The sequence below is a fragment of the Artemia franciscana genome, chromosome 10, assembly GCF_032884065.1.
Source record: "Artemia franciscana chromosome 10, ASM3288406v1, whole genome shotgun sequence".
Classification (NCBI taxonomy): domain Eukaryota; kingdom Metazoa; phylum Arthropoda; class Branchiopoda; order Anostraca; family Artemiidae; genus Artemia; species Artemia franciscana.
Window position 1 is genome coordinate 42,093,802 of NC_088872.1, and position 15,898 is coordinate 42,109,699.

Below are 15,898 nucleotides of genomic sequence, written 5' to 3' on the forward strand. Positions count from 1 at the left end.
CTTAACTCATATTAAACCACTAATGAGTAATATTTGAGCTCCTCTAAACACTTATAATGAAATTTTTAAATATTATTTTTGTTCCATATGGATTTTTATTTGAGAGGGGGTCAGTTGTGAGAAGATAATACACATATATTAATTAGCCACACAGTATCCCAGAAGCGCAAATTTTAACAATCCTTCAGACTTTATAATATGGGACAGAATCAGGACCCTCAACCACTGGGTTTGGTTTGCTCACATTAAAAGATTTTTGCGTTGGTGCTGTTCTCTAACGTTGTAAATCCAACCAATGGTTTATATTTTAACATTTTCTGAAATTTCCTTCTAACCACTACGCCTCCTGACCACGTTAGATATAACTACTTGAAGAATATGTTATTACGGAAGCTTCTATAATAAAAATGGTGTCCCTACTATAATATTTGGACAAACAATAAAAAGGCAATTTAAGGTATGTCATTAATCTATATTGACAGAAGACAAAACAATTACCGATTCTATCCCCTTCCTTGAGTTCATCCAAGTTCATCTGACCATATTCATGCCGTATTCCGCGTCCATTAGTCAGAATGCCACAGCCAGACATCATTATAGTCCCTGACCGGAGGTTCGTCATTGTAGCTGGAAAACTGAGAGTTGAAGGATCGTGTGTCGTCACACCAACTTCGATACTCCCTGACCATTTGTCAACCTGCAGCGTAAAACAAAAACGTAAATAAAAAAAACAGTAAAACAACAACATTAAGACGGTACCCCAAATATTTCGCGTTTGGAAACCTCCAAGCTTATATAAAAAACAAACCATTATTTTTCTATTATGAAGAAAAGAAAACAAGATAAAACAACACTATTGAAGTGAACTAAGGTGAAAGCTATTGTCAAGAATGTTGCATAAACCCTAAAATAAAAATTTTGGTTACGTTTTAGACATAATACATTGTCACACATCGCAGTAATACATTTAACCAACAGGTCTCAAGTAGAGGAAATATAGTCAGTAACACCGGAATTCCACTACACTGTCACCAAATGTGCATATATAAAAAAATTGCCTGATTTAGTTTGACCATGTTCGTCGGAGGCCAGAAAACGTTCTTCCCAAATAGGCGTGGAATTGCAAACTCCTTGCTCACTGGAAAAAGTAAAGACGACATGTAAAGAACCTGGTTCAATATTCAAGGCAGGTCTCGAATTGATTGGTCTATTCCGGAATCACGGGCAAAGGAGTAACAGACAATGCCAGAGATCTCTGCTTCACAATTACAGACTTTGCAGAAATAACTTTAAATAGAACTTCAATACCAAAGCAAACTGTTAGGAACACTCGGAGCCTTCAAGGGGAGGACTGCATATTTATGGAAACATATTGTGCTGCTTTCAGAGGCAGCGAACTAGTCTTGGCTAAGTAAAGAGCCAAGTGCCTCTCAATCATTATCCTTTCTTTCCTATCCTTCATACGGAAGGCGTCGTCATAAATTGGACGTTCTAGTGTCCCTTTTAAGGACCCAACATGCCTTTTCAGAAGCCAGGGTCGTTTCAACCTCTGTCAAGAAGGGGAAAAGAGCTAAGCTTACAATTTCTATTTCATGGTCTACACTTTATTTAACTTTATTCGACAAGATAAGTTTTTATCCGCCTGATTACTCGACAGGCTAGTAGAATTTATCCAATAATAATTCGGTGAAAAGTTACAGCTATGGTCTTGCGTGTATATGCCTAATCGAGCCTCTGTGAGAGACTGATTACATTCTTGTTATTCACATCCATAAAAGAATCTAATGGATTTATTTTAAGTTTGGTAGAGATGAGCAGCTATGACTTCGAAACACCTTTAGAACTTAACAAACAAAAATATAGAGAAAACGGGTATAATATTTCAAACGAAGCAGTGGACAAAAAAGGCAACAGACTAAATAAGAAAGAAATCCGAATATTTCAACTTCACATCCGGAAGCCTTTATACACGAAAAACAAAATGAATCAAGCTAAATTAAACACAATATACAAAGAAAAGGAAAAATGGAAAATAAAAACAAAACAAAGCAATAAATAAAACTCATTTCTTAATAACTTCCAATATTGGATATTGGACGTTATTAAGATGTGAGTTTTATTTTTGTTTTCCTTTTCTTTATATACTGTGTCTAATTTAGCTTCATTCATTTTTTTTCTGTTGATAAAGGCTCCCAGACGTGAAGTCAAAATATTCACATTTCTTTATCATTTAAAGGTCGTTACGTTTTTTGTATTTTATTTTGTCCACTGTTTATTTTAAATTTTACACCCGGTATCTCACTATTTTCACTTGTTAGATTCAGTAAATGACACGACAGGGTCTAAGAAATTATATACATCTTCAGAGGGCTCAAATCCAATCCGATAGACATTATCGTTTGTCTTGCTCTACAACTGTGACCCATGGCTCATAGCTGTTGGAACATCTCTTGAGGTCCCAGCACCAATTACTTAATTCATTTTCTTATATCCCAGAGTCTAGCTTACCATGGGATCGTACCTCAAGTAGTTTTGGAGGATAACACTGCATAAACAGAAAATATTTACGAAAGGAGAAGAAACAAAACATAATAAAATAAAAACCTTCCCATGAGAGTCCACGAAAAGGCGAAATCCCAAAACTGAAAATCAAATTCAAGACAAACAAAAAAATTTATAAAAGAAAACACATGTCGCATTGTAATATGATCATTGGCCACTAACTGAACAACAGTCAATAGTAGCTCTCGATTATTACGAACAATTTTGTTGTACATTGATATCTCCTGATTGTATTCAGACATTACAGGCTTTATTTGGAAGTATGAAACACAACTCCATGGATACTGCAAGATAATATTACTAAAGCTGAATCTTGATCAACACCGTAATCGAATTAGAACAGCACCAATAGAAAAAAATGTCCATTACAACGCCACAAACTGAAAATATGGTAAGCTAAAGGTCAGAATAAAGCAACTTACCAGCCTATCAATCCTTATTTCAAAAAGTTCATCATCCTTAAGTGGGCGATGAGTCATCACAATTCCATTATTGAATTCATCCGATGGTTTAAGCCTTTCACCAGTCCTTCTATTGGCAGACAACTTGACAAGAGATCCGCAACGTGTATGGAATCTTAACTTATCCCTCAATCTTGGTCCTTGACTAGTTGATGCTTCATGTATTTGATTGGAATCTGTGCTTGGTGGTGCAAAAAAAGATGAGCCTGCTTGTTCCCTGTCAGTAACTATGGCTATTTGAGAGCATTTACCATAAAGATCAAGTACAACGTAGAGATTACTTGGAATATTAGAAGCCGCAACGCCTTGTGAGCAGCTATTAACGTAGAAGACAAGGTCACCTTCTCGGGTACGCATGACTCCCACCCTATCACCTTCTTCTAGATTATCTAGATCAATCCCGTATGATTGTAAGACCGGTCTTCCATTATGGAGAACAGAGGAGCCTGAAATAATTAATTTATATTAACATAACATAAGGGCACGCTGAAAATTTTTCGGGCGGGGAGGGCGAACACCAAAACAGTAATATGGTGGAGTGGGGGTAGGGGAATACGTTTTTGGATAAAAGGTGGCAAGAACAAAAAAAAATGTCAAAATTTGTGACATTCATTCACTGTGTTTTACTCCACAATGGGTGTATTTTTTTCCCTGAGGGGAATTTATCGGCAAATTATATCGTATCGTATCAGCACGCTACCGATACATCGGTATCGGGACCCTATAATCCATATCGGTCGGACCCTAATTTGTAGCATCAGAGGGAAACTTTATGCATCCAAACTACCTACAACATGTACAAAACAAGCAACAATACGAACTAAAACTGAGTGGGATATTTTTTTCGTATCAAGGAGCTTCCATTTGTCTCAATGAGTTTTTGAAGGTTTTGAGAGTTCAGGATGCAAGAATGGGTTTGGAAATTAATTTGAAGAAGACTAAGAGTGCGTTCGAGCATCCCTCGTCTGGCTTATCCACTTAATAGTAACCTCCCCGGATGTAACCGGCAAAAAATAATGACAAATACTTATCTGGTAACTTGTCAAACTGAAGCACTATAGGCAACTATGCGATTAACAATATTAATCATGTGTATTCCACTGTAAACATAGCTTATTTAAAACCCCCCAGAAGGTGTGCCATATTTCACAATTGCTATCCGTTATTGTTCTCTGCAAGTAATTTTACATATTTTCCCCATTTTGAAAAGATTGAATTCTTTTGTTTATACATGACGTTACTTATTCTCAGTTATCCTGCATTTTCTAGGGTTATCATGTGTAACTGATCTGACAACTAGTCCAGACCATTTCAAGTAGTAATCCTACTAGCTTCTGAGGTCATTTACGTCTTGTGAAACACTAAAAATAAGTCATCAGGTATGTCGAATAAGCAGTCTTGGGATGTTCGAACGCATTATAAGTCGCTTAAACTGGGAATAAAGAAGATAAAAAGGTGATACAGGCTAACAAGAAAATCGATCAAGTGAATAGCTCGGCTTACCTAGGTAGTACTATTTGTAAAGATGGTAGATGCAGTGAAGATGTTAAAAGCAGAGTAGGCAAACCCAAGGTGTTTTTCTCGATCGAAAAAAGCTTTGAAGAATAGAAAGATAAGTCTAAAAACCAACACTTATGTTTTGGAAGCTACGGCAATGACAGAGGTCAAGTTCTGAAACTGGAGTACTTGGAAAGGTAGAGAAATATTCATTAAATATTTTCCAGAGGAAATTTCCATGAATGGTTTAAGGTACCCATTTTGACTGACTGTATGTCAAACAACAATCTGTTCAAAAAACGCGGTTTATTCCCACTTTCTGGGCTATAGGAAAAAAGGTTGAGGTGGCTAAGACAAGTTTCACGGACGAAGGATGAAATTATGCCAAAGGTTTCGGCTCCTTTGGCCATCTATGTGGGCCAAAAAAGCGGGTCATCCTCGAAAGTAGTAGGAAAAGGTCATAAGGAAGGATTTAAAGGAAACAGAAAGTTCATGGGAGCAGTCAAAGAGTGAAGCTTTGAATAATTGAGGTGGAGAATGAATGTAAAGCTGTGTTGACCTTAGCCGGCTTGGTGTTGCAGTGAGTTGTTAGTAATAGCAGTATAGTATTAGAATTGGAATACAATGTAATTGACTAAATAATTTATTGAATATACTTTACTGTTTTTCATCAAACTTTAAATTTTAACTCTCAAATTTTTGTAATCAAGTATGTAGAGTTTTCTGTTTGTGCTGAACAGCAAACATTAAAACAATTAGTTCGTAGTTAGATTTGCTTTATAGAATACAACAATGATGCTTGTGTAGGTTGTATCAGCAAGTCAGGAATATAAGAGAAGATTCAAGTAATGCAAATATTAATTTCCAAACTAATTTGTTCTGCTTCCTCATGCACAGGTTACAAATGCAAGAGAAGAAAAGAAAACAAAATCAATAGTTATATTGAACGTTAAGGGATTAACAACTGTGGCTGCACCTCACTGAAAAATCTTATGTAAAAACTTCAACAGGGTTATAAATATGACAAATAAGATCCAACCATGTATTCCACATTAGAACCAATGAGAACAACGCTTTTTTTATTCCCAAAGTATATCCAATCTGTACAAAGACGCTGATCGATTTTTCTACTGGTGTTTTCTTTGAGCTTATTGAAAACGTATTGATTTTAAACAGGGCTTCTTAAGCTTTTTTTCATTCACGACCCTATTTATGATTATGAGTTTCCTGGCAACCTCATATAAATAAAAAAGAAAGACAAATAAATGTTTTTAATGATAAATTAATTAGAAAATTAGATTGGTGAAACTCTGGGAAAAAATAATTAGGCTACCTAGAGTTCGGCTTCTTAAGGCAGCTTATTTGGAGAGCTTCAAGGACGTTGGACGTGATTCGTGGCCAAATCAAGTCAAAAAATACTGGACCTTTGTGGCCTTTCGGAGATGTGAAATGAAGGAAAATGCCCAATGGGTGAAAGCGTTTCAGTATAGAAGGAAGTCGAGTGAACCCTAAATGATCAAGAAATCCAAGAGTGACAAGCTCATAAGGACCAATCTATGTCTTTGAGGTTCTACTCCCGAGCTAAAGATTGTTGAGGGGAGGAGATTTATTGGGTTGAATAAAGAGGATTCGAAGAATTTGTTGTTGGTAAGAGGGGATAGTTTGAATTTAGGTGAGAGAAGGAAATTTTAGGGAAAGTTTAGGCAGGCGGCTGGCCCTACTTTTGCCCTATGTGTGGATGTGTGAATGAAAACTTATTTCATTTTGTATTCGAGTGTGAAGAGCCGTCTGAGTTGCGGAATGAATGTTTTGGACCTGTGCTTGGGAGGGAATGCTGGATAATCGAGTAGATGGCTGAGAGGAACGCATGTGCTATTAAACAATTGTGCAAGTTTCTTCGTTTAGGGATTAAACATAGGTAATCATGTTTGAGGGGATAGATTGTAAGGGTTTTTATGATTTGTTGGTTAATATTTGGAACCTTGGCATTTTTTTTCTGAAGTTGTGTCTTGTTTCTGAGCTTTGTTTGTAGATTGTATTCTGTGTTGCTATGACCCGCAGACTTTTTACAATAAATCTAATCTTATCTATACATATATACAGACAAAAATATATAGTTTCAAAATTCATGTAGAAACATGCAAAAATCAAAAATTTAAAATAGTACAAAAAGTTGTAAAATTGTATTTATTATAGTTACAAAAATTAAATGAACTATTTTTCATCAAAATTGCATTTTTTTTTCCCCAATAACATAAATAATAGGGAATTGTGAGAGTCTCAGTTCGCTCGTATATATTCGAGCACAGTCTTTGAGTAGGAAGTGTTAAATTAAAATCAAAGAAAAAAAAATGAATATGGATGTGCCTGTTATTGCATAACAAATTAAATCTTAGTGGAATGTTTGACACTGCTGGACGTAAGATCTCTTCTACATTTTTTAGCAATGAACGATATTGTGATTTAATATAAGTAAAAGGTGAGAAAGTAACTTTACATAATTTTGGATTCAAAGTCCTGGACAGGAGAATTTCCTGGAAGTAAGTAAAATAACTCACCAGATAAAAGCCATGTATCATTAAGCAATTCTGGTGAACTTGGAGGAACAGGTTCGACATTTTCGGGATCCACTGCTGTCACTCCTAACTTAATGCTCCCAGTCCATGAGCTGATGATTTTTGTAATTTTTACTTCAAATACTTTGTCATCAGGGAGTAAAGTATTGCTGAAAACTATTCCTTCATTAAACTCCTGTGTTGGACATCCTCTAGCAGCACATCTACCATCATCAAACACAGTCACCAGTTTCCCACAACGCTGATGGAACTTGAAACTAGTCATGTAACTAAACAAGAGTAAAGAAATCAAGAACAAGTTGAATAAATTAAAGAAGCGTTGAACTGTTAGAAAATAATACATAGCAAATGCTTCTGGTGGGAGGGGGCAACTACACATATGGCAACTAGAGAAATGTTCATGGCAACTACAGAAACATGCTCAAGACACTGTCATAAAACAAAGACTAACTACACGAGAATCAGAAATAAGTTGAAGGAATTAAAAGCATGTTAAGTAATTACTAAAGTATTGAGTAGAAAGCTATTTTGTACTAAAACAAATATTACCAGACAAATGCAAAACTATCAAGCATGTTAGCACTGGAGGGACTAGAATTAGGCCATGAGAAAAGAACAAAGTTTTTGTATATTGCACACATTGGTAGCTGTTGAACAAGTGTCAAGTAGTGTCTAGGGTAAGAAGATATTGCTGGATGAGTTATAACTATCAAATATGTTAGTGATAGAAAACATAAAAATAATCAGTCAGGTAAATAGCAGGCATTTTTTTTTTTTGGTTAGAGAATAAATCTTCATCAGCTTCAGCAGGTAGAGACATTCCAATTGAATGAAACTAGTAGATGTGTCACTTGGTGACCCCCCAGTTCACAGATTGCCGACCCCTGCTGTATAATATGTTTGTACAAGACTAAAAAAACAAAAAGACTTTCCATTGTCAAAATGTTATCCAAAAGAACAGTAGCCTATTAAAAGATTTACCAATTGTTAAGGTCACTGAATGTGATTACATTTAATCAGTACCTGTTGACTACATTGATGTCCCCCACTGAAAATGATATCTTTGTGAAAACCAGGTTGGTAGTACCTGGGTATACCCTATGAGTAGATCTAGAGGTTCAACCCAGCAGGCCCTACTCAAGTTAATGAAGTTAGCTCTGAATGAGCATTGTGATGAAATAAACATAGATATGTTGCATTTCAAGATAATATACATACTGCTCTTGAAGGTGCCAATGCTAAAATGCAGAGCTTAGAAAACTTCATTTCAACTTAAGTCTCTGTTGTCAATATTGAAGGGGTATTGAATCAAGCAATTGCTAATAAATCAGAAACTGAAGTTCAAAAGATGTAGCAAGAGGAACAGGACAGACAGAAAAGCTGCTTCAATGTAATTGCATATGGTCTTCCCTCAAACCAGTGACTTAGATTTCATACAGAATTTCCTGAAAACGAATTCCAAATTATTGTTGGTAAAGTAACCAATTTGTGATGGCTGCCAAGTACTCACCTTTACCCCAATGCTGCCAGTTTGTACAGTCTGATCCATTACCCTTCTTAGTCAGTTCATATAAACTGAAAACTGACATTCTAAAGCACTCCCAAATCAAAAAGGGACACATTTATTTTTATACTGACACCTCAAAAGAGGACTGGCCACACAGAAAAGAGCTAGTAGAAGAGATCTAGAAAAGAGCTACTGTTGGTGAGTAAAATTTAGGAATTAGAAGCAGACTCATAGTTGCAGAAACCTGGCCTAAACATGGAGCCACTGCCCATGTCAACAGGATGGAGTTTTACATTCCATTCCTCTTCCAGTACATAGTGTAAATAAAGGGATAGTAGTAAGTAGTGCAGAAGAATAGAGCAGTACAAATAAAAGCCAGAGTGGAAACACTACTGAGGACATTGTTCTTAACCTTAAACCTTAAAATTACCTTAAATCACATTTGCCAGCGAGATAAGGTGGTAGATCCTCCTGTAGTTCTCGCTGGAGGTGAGTGATGTAATTATGTTGGCTTAGCTTCCCAGTCCAGCCTCCACTCAGCCCTCTCCCAGTCCCTGTCGACTCCAGCCTTGAAGGAGTGGGGAGTCTCAGCTTGGATGGTAGACTCGTTCTATTCAATAATATGACTCAGTTAGGACTAAAAACTGAAACTGTAATTTTATTTATGTTCATTCTAGCAGCACTTTGATTGAGATTGTGTATGTAATCTTAATTTTGGTCTTGAGTCATTTATGTTGGGTGTTTTAAGTTGTAACCTCTTTGCCTCTGATCAATTTATTTCACACATTGCTGTATGTGACATCATTTCCAAAGGAAATGGTAGGAAATATTCTGTCATGTTCCTTTTAGGAGACTTTAACATGCCTGAGGTTAGTTGGGTGGATGGCTTAGGGTTTTCCCCATAGAACAGTCCTTGTTGTATCACAGCCAGTGCCCTTGCTGACAATTTTCTAACAAAGATTGTAAACCAGCCAATTCATTTTAGACATTTATGGGAGCAATCATTGCTAGACCTTATTATTGCTAGCAACTCTGACCAAATATTCTCAACATCTTACCTCCTTATAGTTGGTAGTAGTGATTATACCTATATTTCAGCTGAAATATAAGTCAATCTCAAACTAAAATCAAAAAGAGTTCTATAAATTAATAAATGATTTGCCAAAACCTTGCAAAGGTCGATTGGGAGGTGCTTACCAGTGCTGACAATATTGAAATGGACTGGGACAATTTCAAAGCTAATCTGATTGATGCAGAAAAGAGGTGAAGTAAAGAATATAGGTCAGTTGTTCCTAAGACCCACCCCCACCCACTTGCCACACAATGTAGTCAAAGCATCTAGAAGAAAAAGAGAGTATAGAGAAGGTATAAAAATGTAAACATGATAGTGATCATAACAATCAAAGAGAGTGCAAAAATAGTTAGTAAATGAACATGAAGAGTCAATTACTGCTGAGTCATAAATAAATCCTAAAAAGTTTTTTTGCATTATGCCTCTTCTACAAACCTCTCAAGGCAGAGCATCCCTAATATCAACAAAGAGGATAGCACTAAAGTAATTAACCCAAAAGACATTGCTGATATGCTGAATGATAGCTCCAGCACAAATTTCTTGACTAAGTCATAGTCAAATCCACCTGCAAAGCTTGGTGAGAACAAAGCAACTAGACGAGACAATATTTATCCACAATTAATCACAAAAACAGTCCAATTTATAGCAGAACCTATTGTTAAGCAATTCCAGATGACATTGACTTCAAAAGTCCTTCCTAGTGACAGAAAACTTCTCATATCAGCCATGTTTTTAAGAGGGGACAAAGAGACCATGGTAGCAATTACTGCCACATCAGCCATACTTTGGTACTTTTCTAGGTTCTGGACAGTATATTAAACGTTGCATTGGCTTACCATCTAGATAACAACCAGTTACTAAGCAGAAGTCACCATGGGTGTTGCTAAGGTCACTTAACTGAAACAAATTTATTGACAGGGACTTTCCACTAGATGTCATTCTGCTATAAAAGCTTTTGAAAAAGTGCAACACAACCTCCAGATACAAAAATTATATGAATATGGAGTTCATGTTGATGTTATAGGTTGGATTGAGGCTTTCTTGTTAAATAGTACACAAAAGGTCCTCATAAATACTGAAAATGATGCCATCTTCTCTGAGTCAGCCATAGCTATCAATGGTGCCCTGCACAGAACCATTTGGGGCCTACACTTTCTAGTATGTATATCAATGATTGCTCAACATACCTGAAGAATCCATTGACATTATATGCAGACAACTGTAAGCTATTAGAGATGGTCAGATGTAACAAATAACCCTAAAATGTTTGGAAAGACCTCAACAAGCTTTCAAGATGTTCTGAAGACTGGAACCTACAGTTCAATGCACCCAAATTTATGTTCTTCATCTTAGCTAAAATAACCCCAACCAATCATATACCATTGACAACAACCAAATTGAGATGGTAACTGAATAAACACACTTAGTATTATTATTGACTGGGAGCTTAAGGTCCATAGCCATACACATGCTCAAGCTGCAAAAACAAAGTGAGCCCTTGGGCTAATAAAGAGAACTTTTACCACCAGGAAAACCTGTGTACTATGGAAACTCTATACAGCATTAGTCTGCCTACATATAGAGTTTGGTCTGATATTGTTGGGTCCCCAGTGTAAAATATATGCTAAGATACTTGAGAATGTTCAATGTCTAGCAACTAAGCTTGTATTGCACCTACAAGAAAACCTTATGAAGAGTGTGTTAGGTCCCTAAGACCAACTACTTTGGTATACAGAAGATGTCATTGTGACTTGCAGGTTGCTTGAACATACAAGAATCAGTTCAATTTTCTATCCTGGGAGCAAGTGAGAACTTTTCTACCTAATGGGGTGGGGTGTACCAAGCAGTGAAAAATAAAGATAGCATATTCCTTCACTAAGTCTTCAAAAAGACATTTTCCTTCAGATAATAAAGAGAAGTTACTATTTAGCAAAGACAATACTTGGTTAAATTCAAAAATATTACAGAATACATAAATAAACAATGCATATGTATCACATAAATTAAATAGTGGACTCAGCTTCTACTAAGGCTGTCAGCAATGAGTTGGTGTAGACAACAGTAGTATATTGTAAACACTTCAGGTGGGTGATGGTGAGTTTAATAAGCCCAGATTCTTTGCCCCAGCTTTAACATTAATATTAAAGTGGATATTCCCCTTCCACTTCCTTCAACTCATCCACCCCTATTTGGAGACATAATCTTTCAGTTGAACTATGCACTATTCCAGCAGCCCCATGCATTGCATCATTCAGTTGCATGTGACTTGACAATGGCATCTTAGCAAATCAAAAAGTACACCCTTTAAATTACCATTGTTGAAACCTTAAAATATCACTTTTTTTTTACATGGACAGTACTGATATATCCTCTTACTTTTCTTTGTTGCTATTGAGGCACTGGAGTATCATAGAGAGCTGTTTAAGAAGTCATAAAAGACAAATCTTATGTCTCATTCTTTTATATGGCTAGACTCAATAAGGTCTCAATAGGTGCAACATAGTGGACTAAAATTGCAATTTGGGTGAGATTTTTGGAGCAGAAAGACTGGGCCAGACACATGGACATCATACAGATAAGATAAGATTTATTTCTGAAGAAGGGCTATCACAAGCCCAAATGGGCCAAATTCACACTCTAGCATCAATATAACAAAGAAAACTGAAAACAAACAACAACAATAAAATTATGAAAGGGTAAATTATCAAGGGTCATAGAGAACTAATTAAGGCCTCATTTATAAGCTGTGGTAGGAACCTTATGTTAAATAAGACTTACCAGGGATGCCAATTGGATGGAAAAAATTGATGCCTATATTTTGAAAATTACTTATATTTTAAAAAAAAATTTAATTACTCCTTTGAATGTTTGTTACAAAAAAAAATGAAATCTAGAAAAATTACACAAAGTTTTTTTTGTGTAAATCATAGTATGGAAGATATACATTTCCAGAAGGGGGAGAGAGGCCCTGAATATTTTTTCAAAAATTCCCTTCACTGAATGAAGCTTGGTCTCCTAGTTCTGTATATTAAAACTGATAACAATAGATAAAGAGTACAGGCTGGTACCACTTATTTGTGAGCATACAATTTCTAATTTGTGAGAAAATTATACATATACTGTTTAGATTTACTTTATCCTGCTTGCAGCAGACATTTTGTACAGCACACTGATGATGAGATAAATGTCATACAAGTAGCACCAGCATTGCCTGAAATGCAACTAATAACAGCAATAATCCTCCACATATTTATGTCAATTATTTTTTGGAGCTGTTTAAAAGAAATATTTAGAAAAGCAAAAACAGCAAGAGGGCAGAACAGTATTTTATATAGAAGCAGCTCTGCATTTGTGGGTTAGTATGTAAATACAAAATGCAAGGAACAGATTGTGGTAAAATTCTAGTTAATTGACTTCTTGCTATCTTGGAAAGGGTTCAGGTTAGGATAATGAAACTTTCAGGGATGGGTCTACAGGCTAAACTATGTCCTGGGAAGGAATTTTGAAGTATCCACCTCCACTCCTTCTCCCTCTAGAGGGCTCTGAAATTTGCCATCATGACAAATTTGCCTATTGAAATTTTGACAAAACAACATTTTACTTTAATTTTCAGTTACTAGTTGCTTTTTCTATGCCTTTAGTTATGAAAATGCAACTTCTGTTATTTGAGTAGAATTTTGAGCCATATCAATGTTTTCCTTCAAAATTTAGGAAATGTATTTGCATAGACCTATCTTTAAAACCTTATAAAATGGAATTGGGCAAAGCTATGAAGCTGAAAACAATTTTGTTGTACTTCAATTAAGCATAGGCTAAGATCTATTTTGCAAGGTTTCACTTTTATAACAGAAATATTTTTAAAGTCATCAAAGGTCAGGGCCCTCTAGAGGGAGAAGGAGTGGAGGTACTTGCTTCAAAATACCTTCTTGGGACATACTTTAGTCTGTAGATTCATCCCTGAAAGTTTCATTTACCTAACCTAAACCCTTTCTGAGATAGCAAGAAGTCAATTAACTAGAATTTTACCTAGATTGTTATCAGTGCTCACTATTCATTTCAATTACAATTAAGAGAATATGGAGCTATATTGGAATTTTGATTCAGATATTGGAAGTAAAGAAGTAAAACAATTAAATGATTGCTGGAGTTGATCCCTCCCCTCTACTAACTTTTATGACAAAACTAAAACCAATTTGACCTATCTTGCTACACTATGAATATTATTATAAAAACTACAAAGTTTTATTTTCTTTTTTGATAATTTCTTTTCATGTTTTTCAATGAAAAGAGATTTGTTGTTTTGAAGGATTTCTTGCCTTTCAGTGATTTCATTTCTATCCTGTTTGCAGATGTAGAGGATGTATTCATATCTATTTTTGGAAGTTTTAAAACAAGAAAATCTTATGCTGAATTGATAGATTTTAGGAAGTATAAGACCCTTACATCATCATGGAAACAATTTCAACTTAGCAAACATGGTGAAATGGGAAGTATAGTATATTTTGTCATTAAATAGCCTCCCTAATTTACTAGTTGATAAGGCTTCAAATGTGTATCAATTTGTATAAATGCTAATGTGGGACAAATTAGCAAGTTTAATGGGTAAATATATCACAGTTCATATTATTGACTCACCAATAAAGTGAAAATACCATTTGATGTCTTTTTTATGGTCTTTATGAATTATTCAATTCTAGGCCTATTGTAAATTCAAATTTAAGCACTTTTTGACCTAACCTTATTATAAATAATTTTGGCACTGAGGAAATCTTGACAGTGCCTAGGCCAATTTATGAAAGTAGGCTATTATAGCCTACTCCTGACTTTCCAAGATACTAAAAAGTCACTTGTCTAGAATTTTAGCAAAATTAAACATCTTAACATTAAAAAAGACTAACCTATAAGATGATTGTAATCCAAGTTTTAAAACGGCTATCAGCCCAAATGTCTTTTAGTTGATGCCCAGAACGTTGGGAACCTTGTTAAATCCACTTTCTAAAGCCCAAACATTAATAATGAATCCTAATTTTGAATATTGGCAAATTTAACTTCTTCAGCAAAAACATCGGATCCATCATAGGTGTCCTTCTGGCTTCAAAGTTGGTTGATTCTCCTCCATGGCATTGAATTAATATTCTTCCAAGTGGGAGAGAAAACTAATTTGGCTTTATCATAAGGGCCAAACAATGAAGCGTAAGGTCCTGCTACCTCTTCTCTGTCATTTAAGAGTGAACTAGGCAGGTACCCCAACGGCTTTTTCGACAGGAGCCACCCCTTCTTCTGCTTGTCAACCCTTCTTCTTACAATTTACAGGATTTCTTTTATGAAATATCGATATTTCGGAACAAATCAATGATCAAACAGTTCGTGGTAACGAACTGTAGTAAGGAGCGACCCGGCTCAATAGTAAACGAAACTCTAAAAAACGGAATTTCGATACTAAAAGATATATCAAAAGAATCGTATTTTTATGCTGATTTTAAATATATAAGTTTCATCAAATTTAGTCTTTGTCATCAAAAGTTACGAGCCTGAGAAAATTTGCCTTATTTTGGAAAATAGGGGGTAACACCCCCCAAAAGTCATAGGATCTTAACGAAAATCACACCATCGCATTCAGCGTATCAGAGAACTCTATAGAAAAAATTTTAAGGTCCAATCTACAAAAATGTGGAATTTCGTATTTTTTGCCAGAAGACAAATCACGGGTGCGTGTTTATTTGTTTGTTTTTTCTTTTTCCCAGGGGTCATCGTATCGACCAAGTGGTCCTAGAGTGTTGCAAGAGGGCTCATTCTAACGGAAATGAAAAGTTCTAGTGCCCTTTTTAAATGACCAAAAAAATTGGAGGGCACCTAGGCCCCCTCCCACGCTCATTTTTTTCCCAAAGTCATTAAAGCTTAAAACGAACAGAGATTATTACGCATATGAGGGGTTCTAAAAATACTTTAGCATAAAGAACGAGGTATTTAGGAGGAGATAAATACTTCGCTCTTTATGCCAAAAATTTTTTAAGTAATTTCAACTATTTATTCTACGGCCTTTCTGATTCAGGGGTCATTCTTAAAGAATTGGGACAAAACAAGATTTAGTGTGAAGAGTGAGGTATTAACGAGGGGACCAACCCCCTCATATATACAATCAAAAATATAAGAATATAAAAGTTTGTTACGTAAGTTAATTCTTAAGTTACGTATATTTTTTACTAACAAAAACGTTCGTTAA

General features: G+C 35.5%; 1 protein-coding gene across 1 annotated transcript in view; it reads right to left on the reverse strand.

Annotated features, from left to right (window-relative positions):
- LOC136032203 (neuralized-like protein 4) overlaps positions 1–14,922 on the reverse strand; it is a 56,219-nt gene extending 41,297 nt beyond the window's left edge. The window contains exons 1-4 of the mRNA XM_065712409.1: positions 14,574–14,922; positions 7,079–7,365; positions 2,985–3,469; positions 499–697 (exon numbers count right to left, since the gene is read on the reverse strand). Of these exons, the coding sequence (XP_065568481.1) occupies positions 499–697; positions 2,985–3,469; positions 7,079–7,361 (967 nt within the window). The 5' untranslated portion in view covers positions 7,362–7,365; positions 14,574–14,922. The remainder of the gene's footprint in view (positions 1–498; positions 698–2,984; positions 3,470–7,078; positions 7,366–14,573) is intronic.
- Positions 14,923–15,898: the final 976 nt, after the last annotated feature.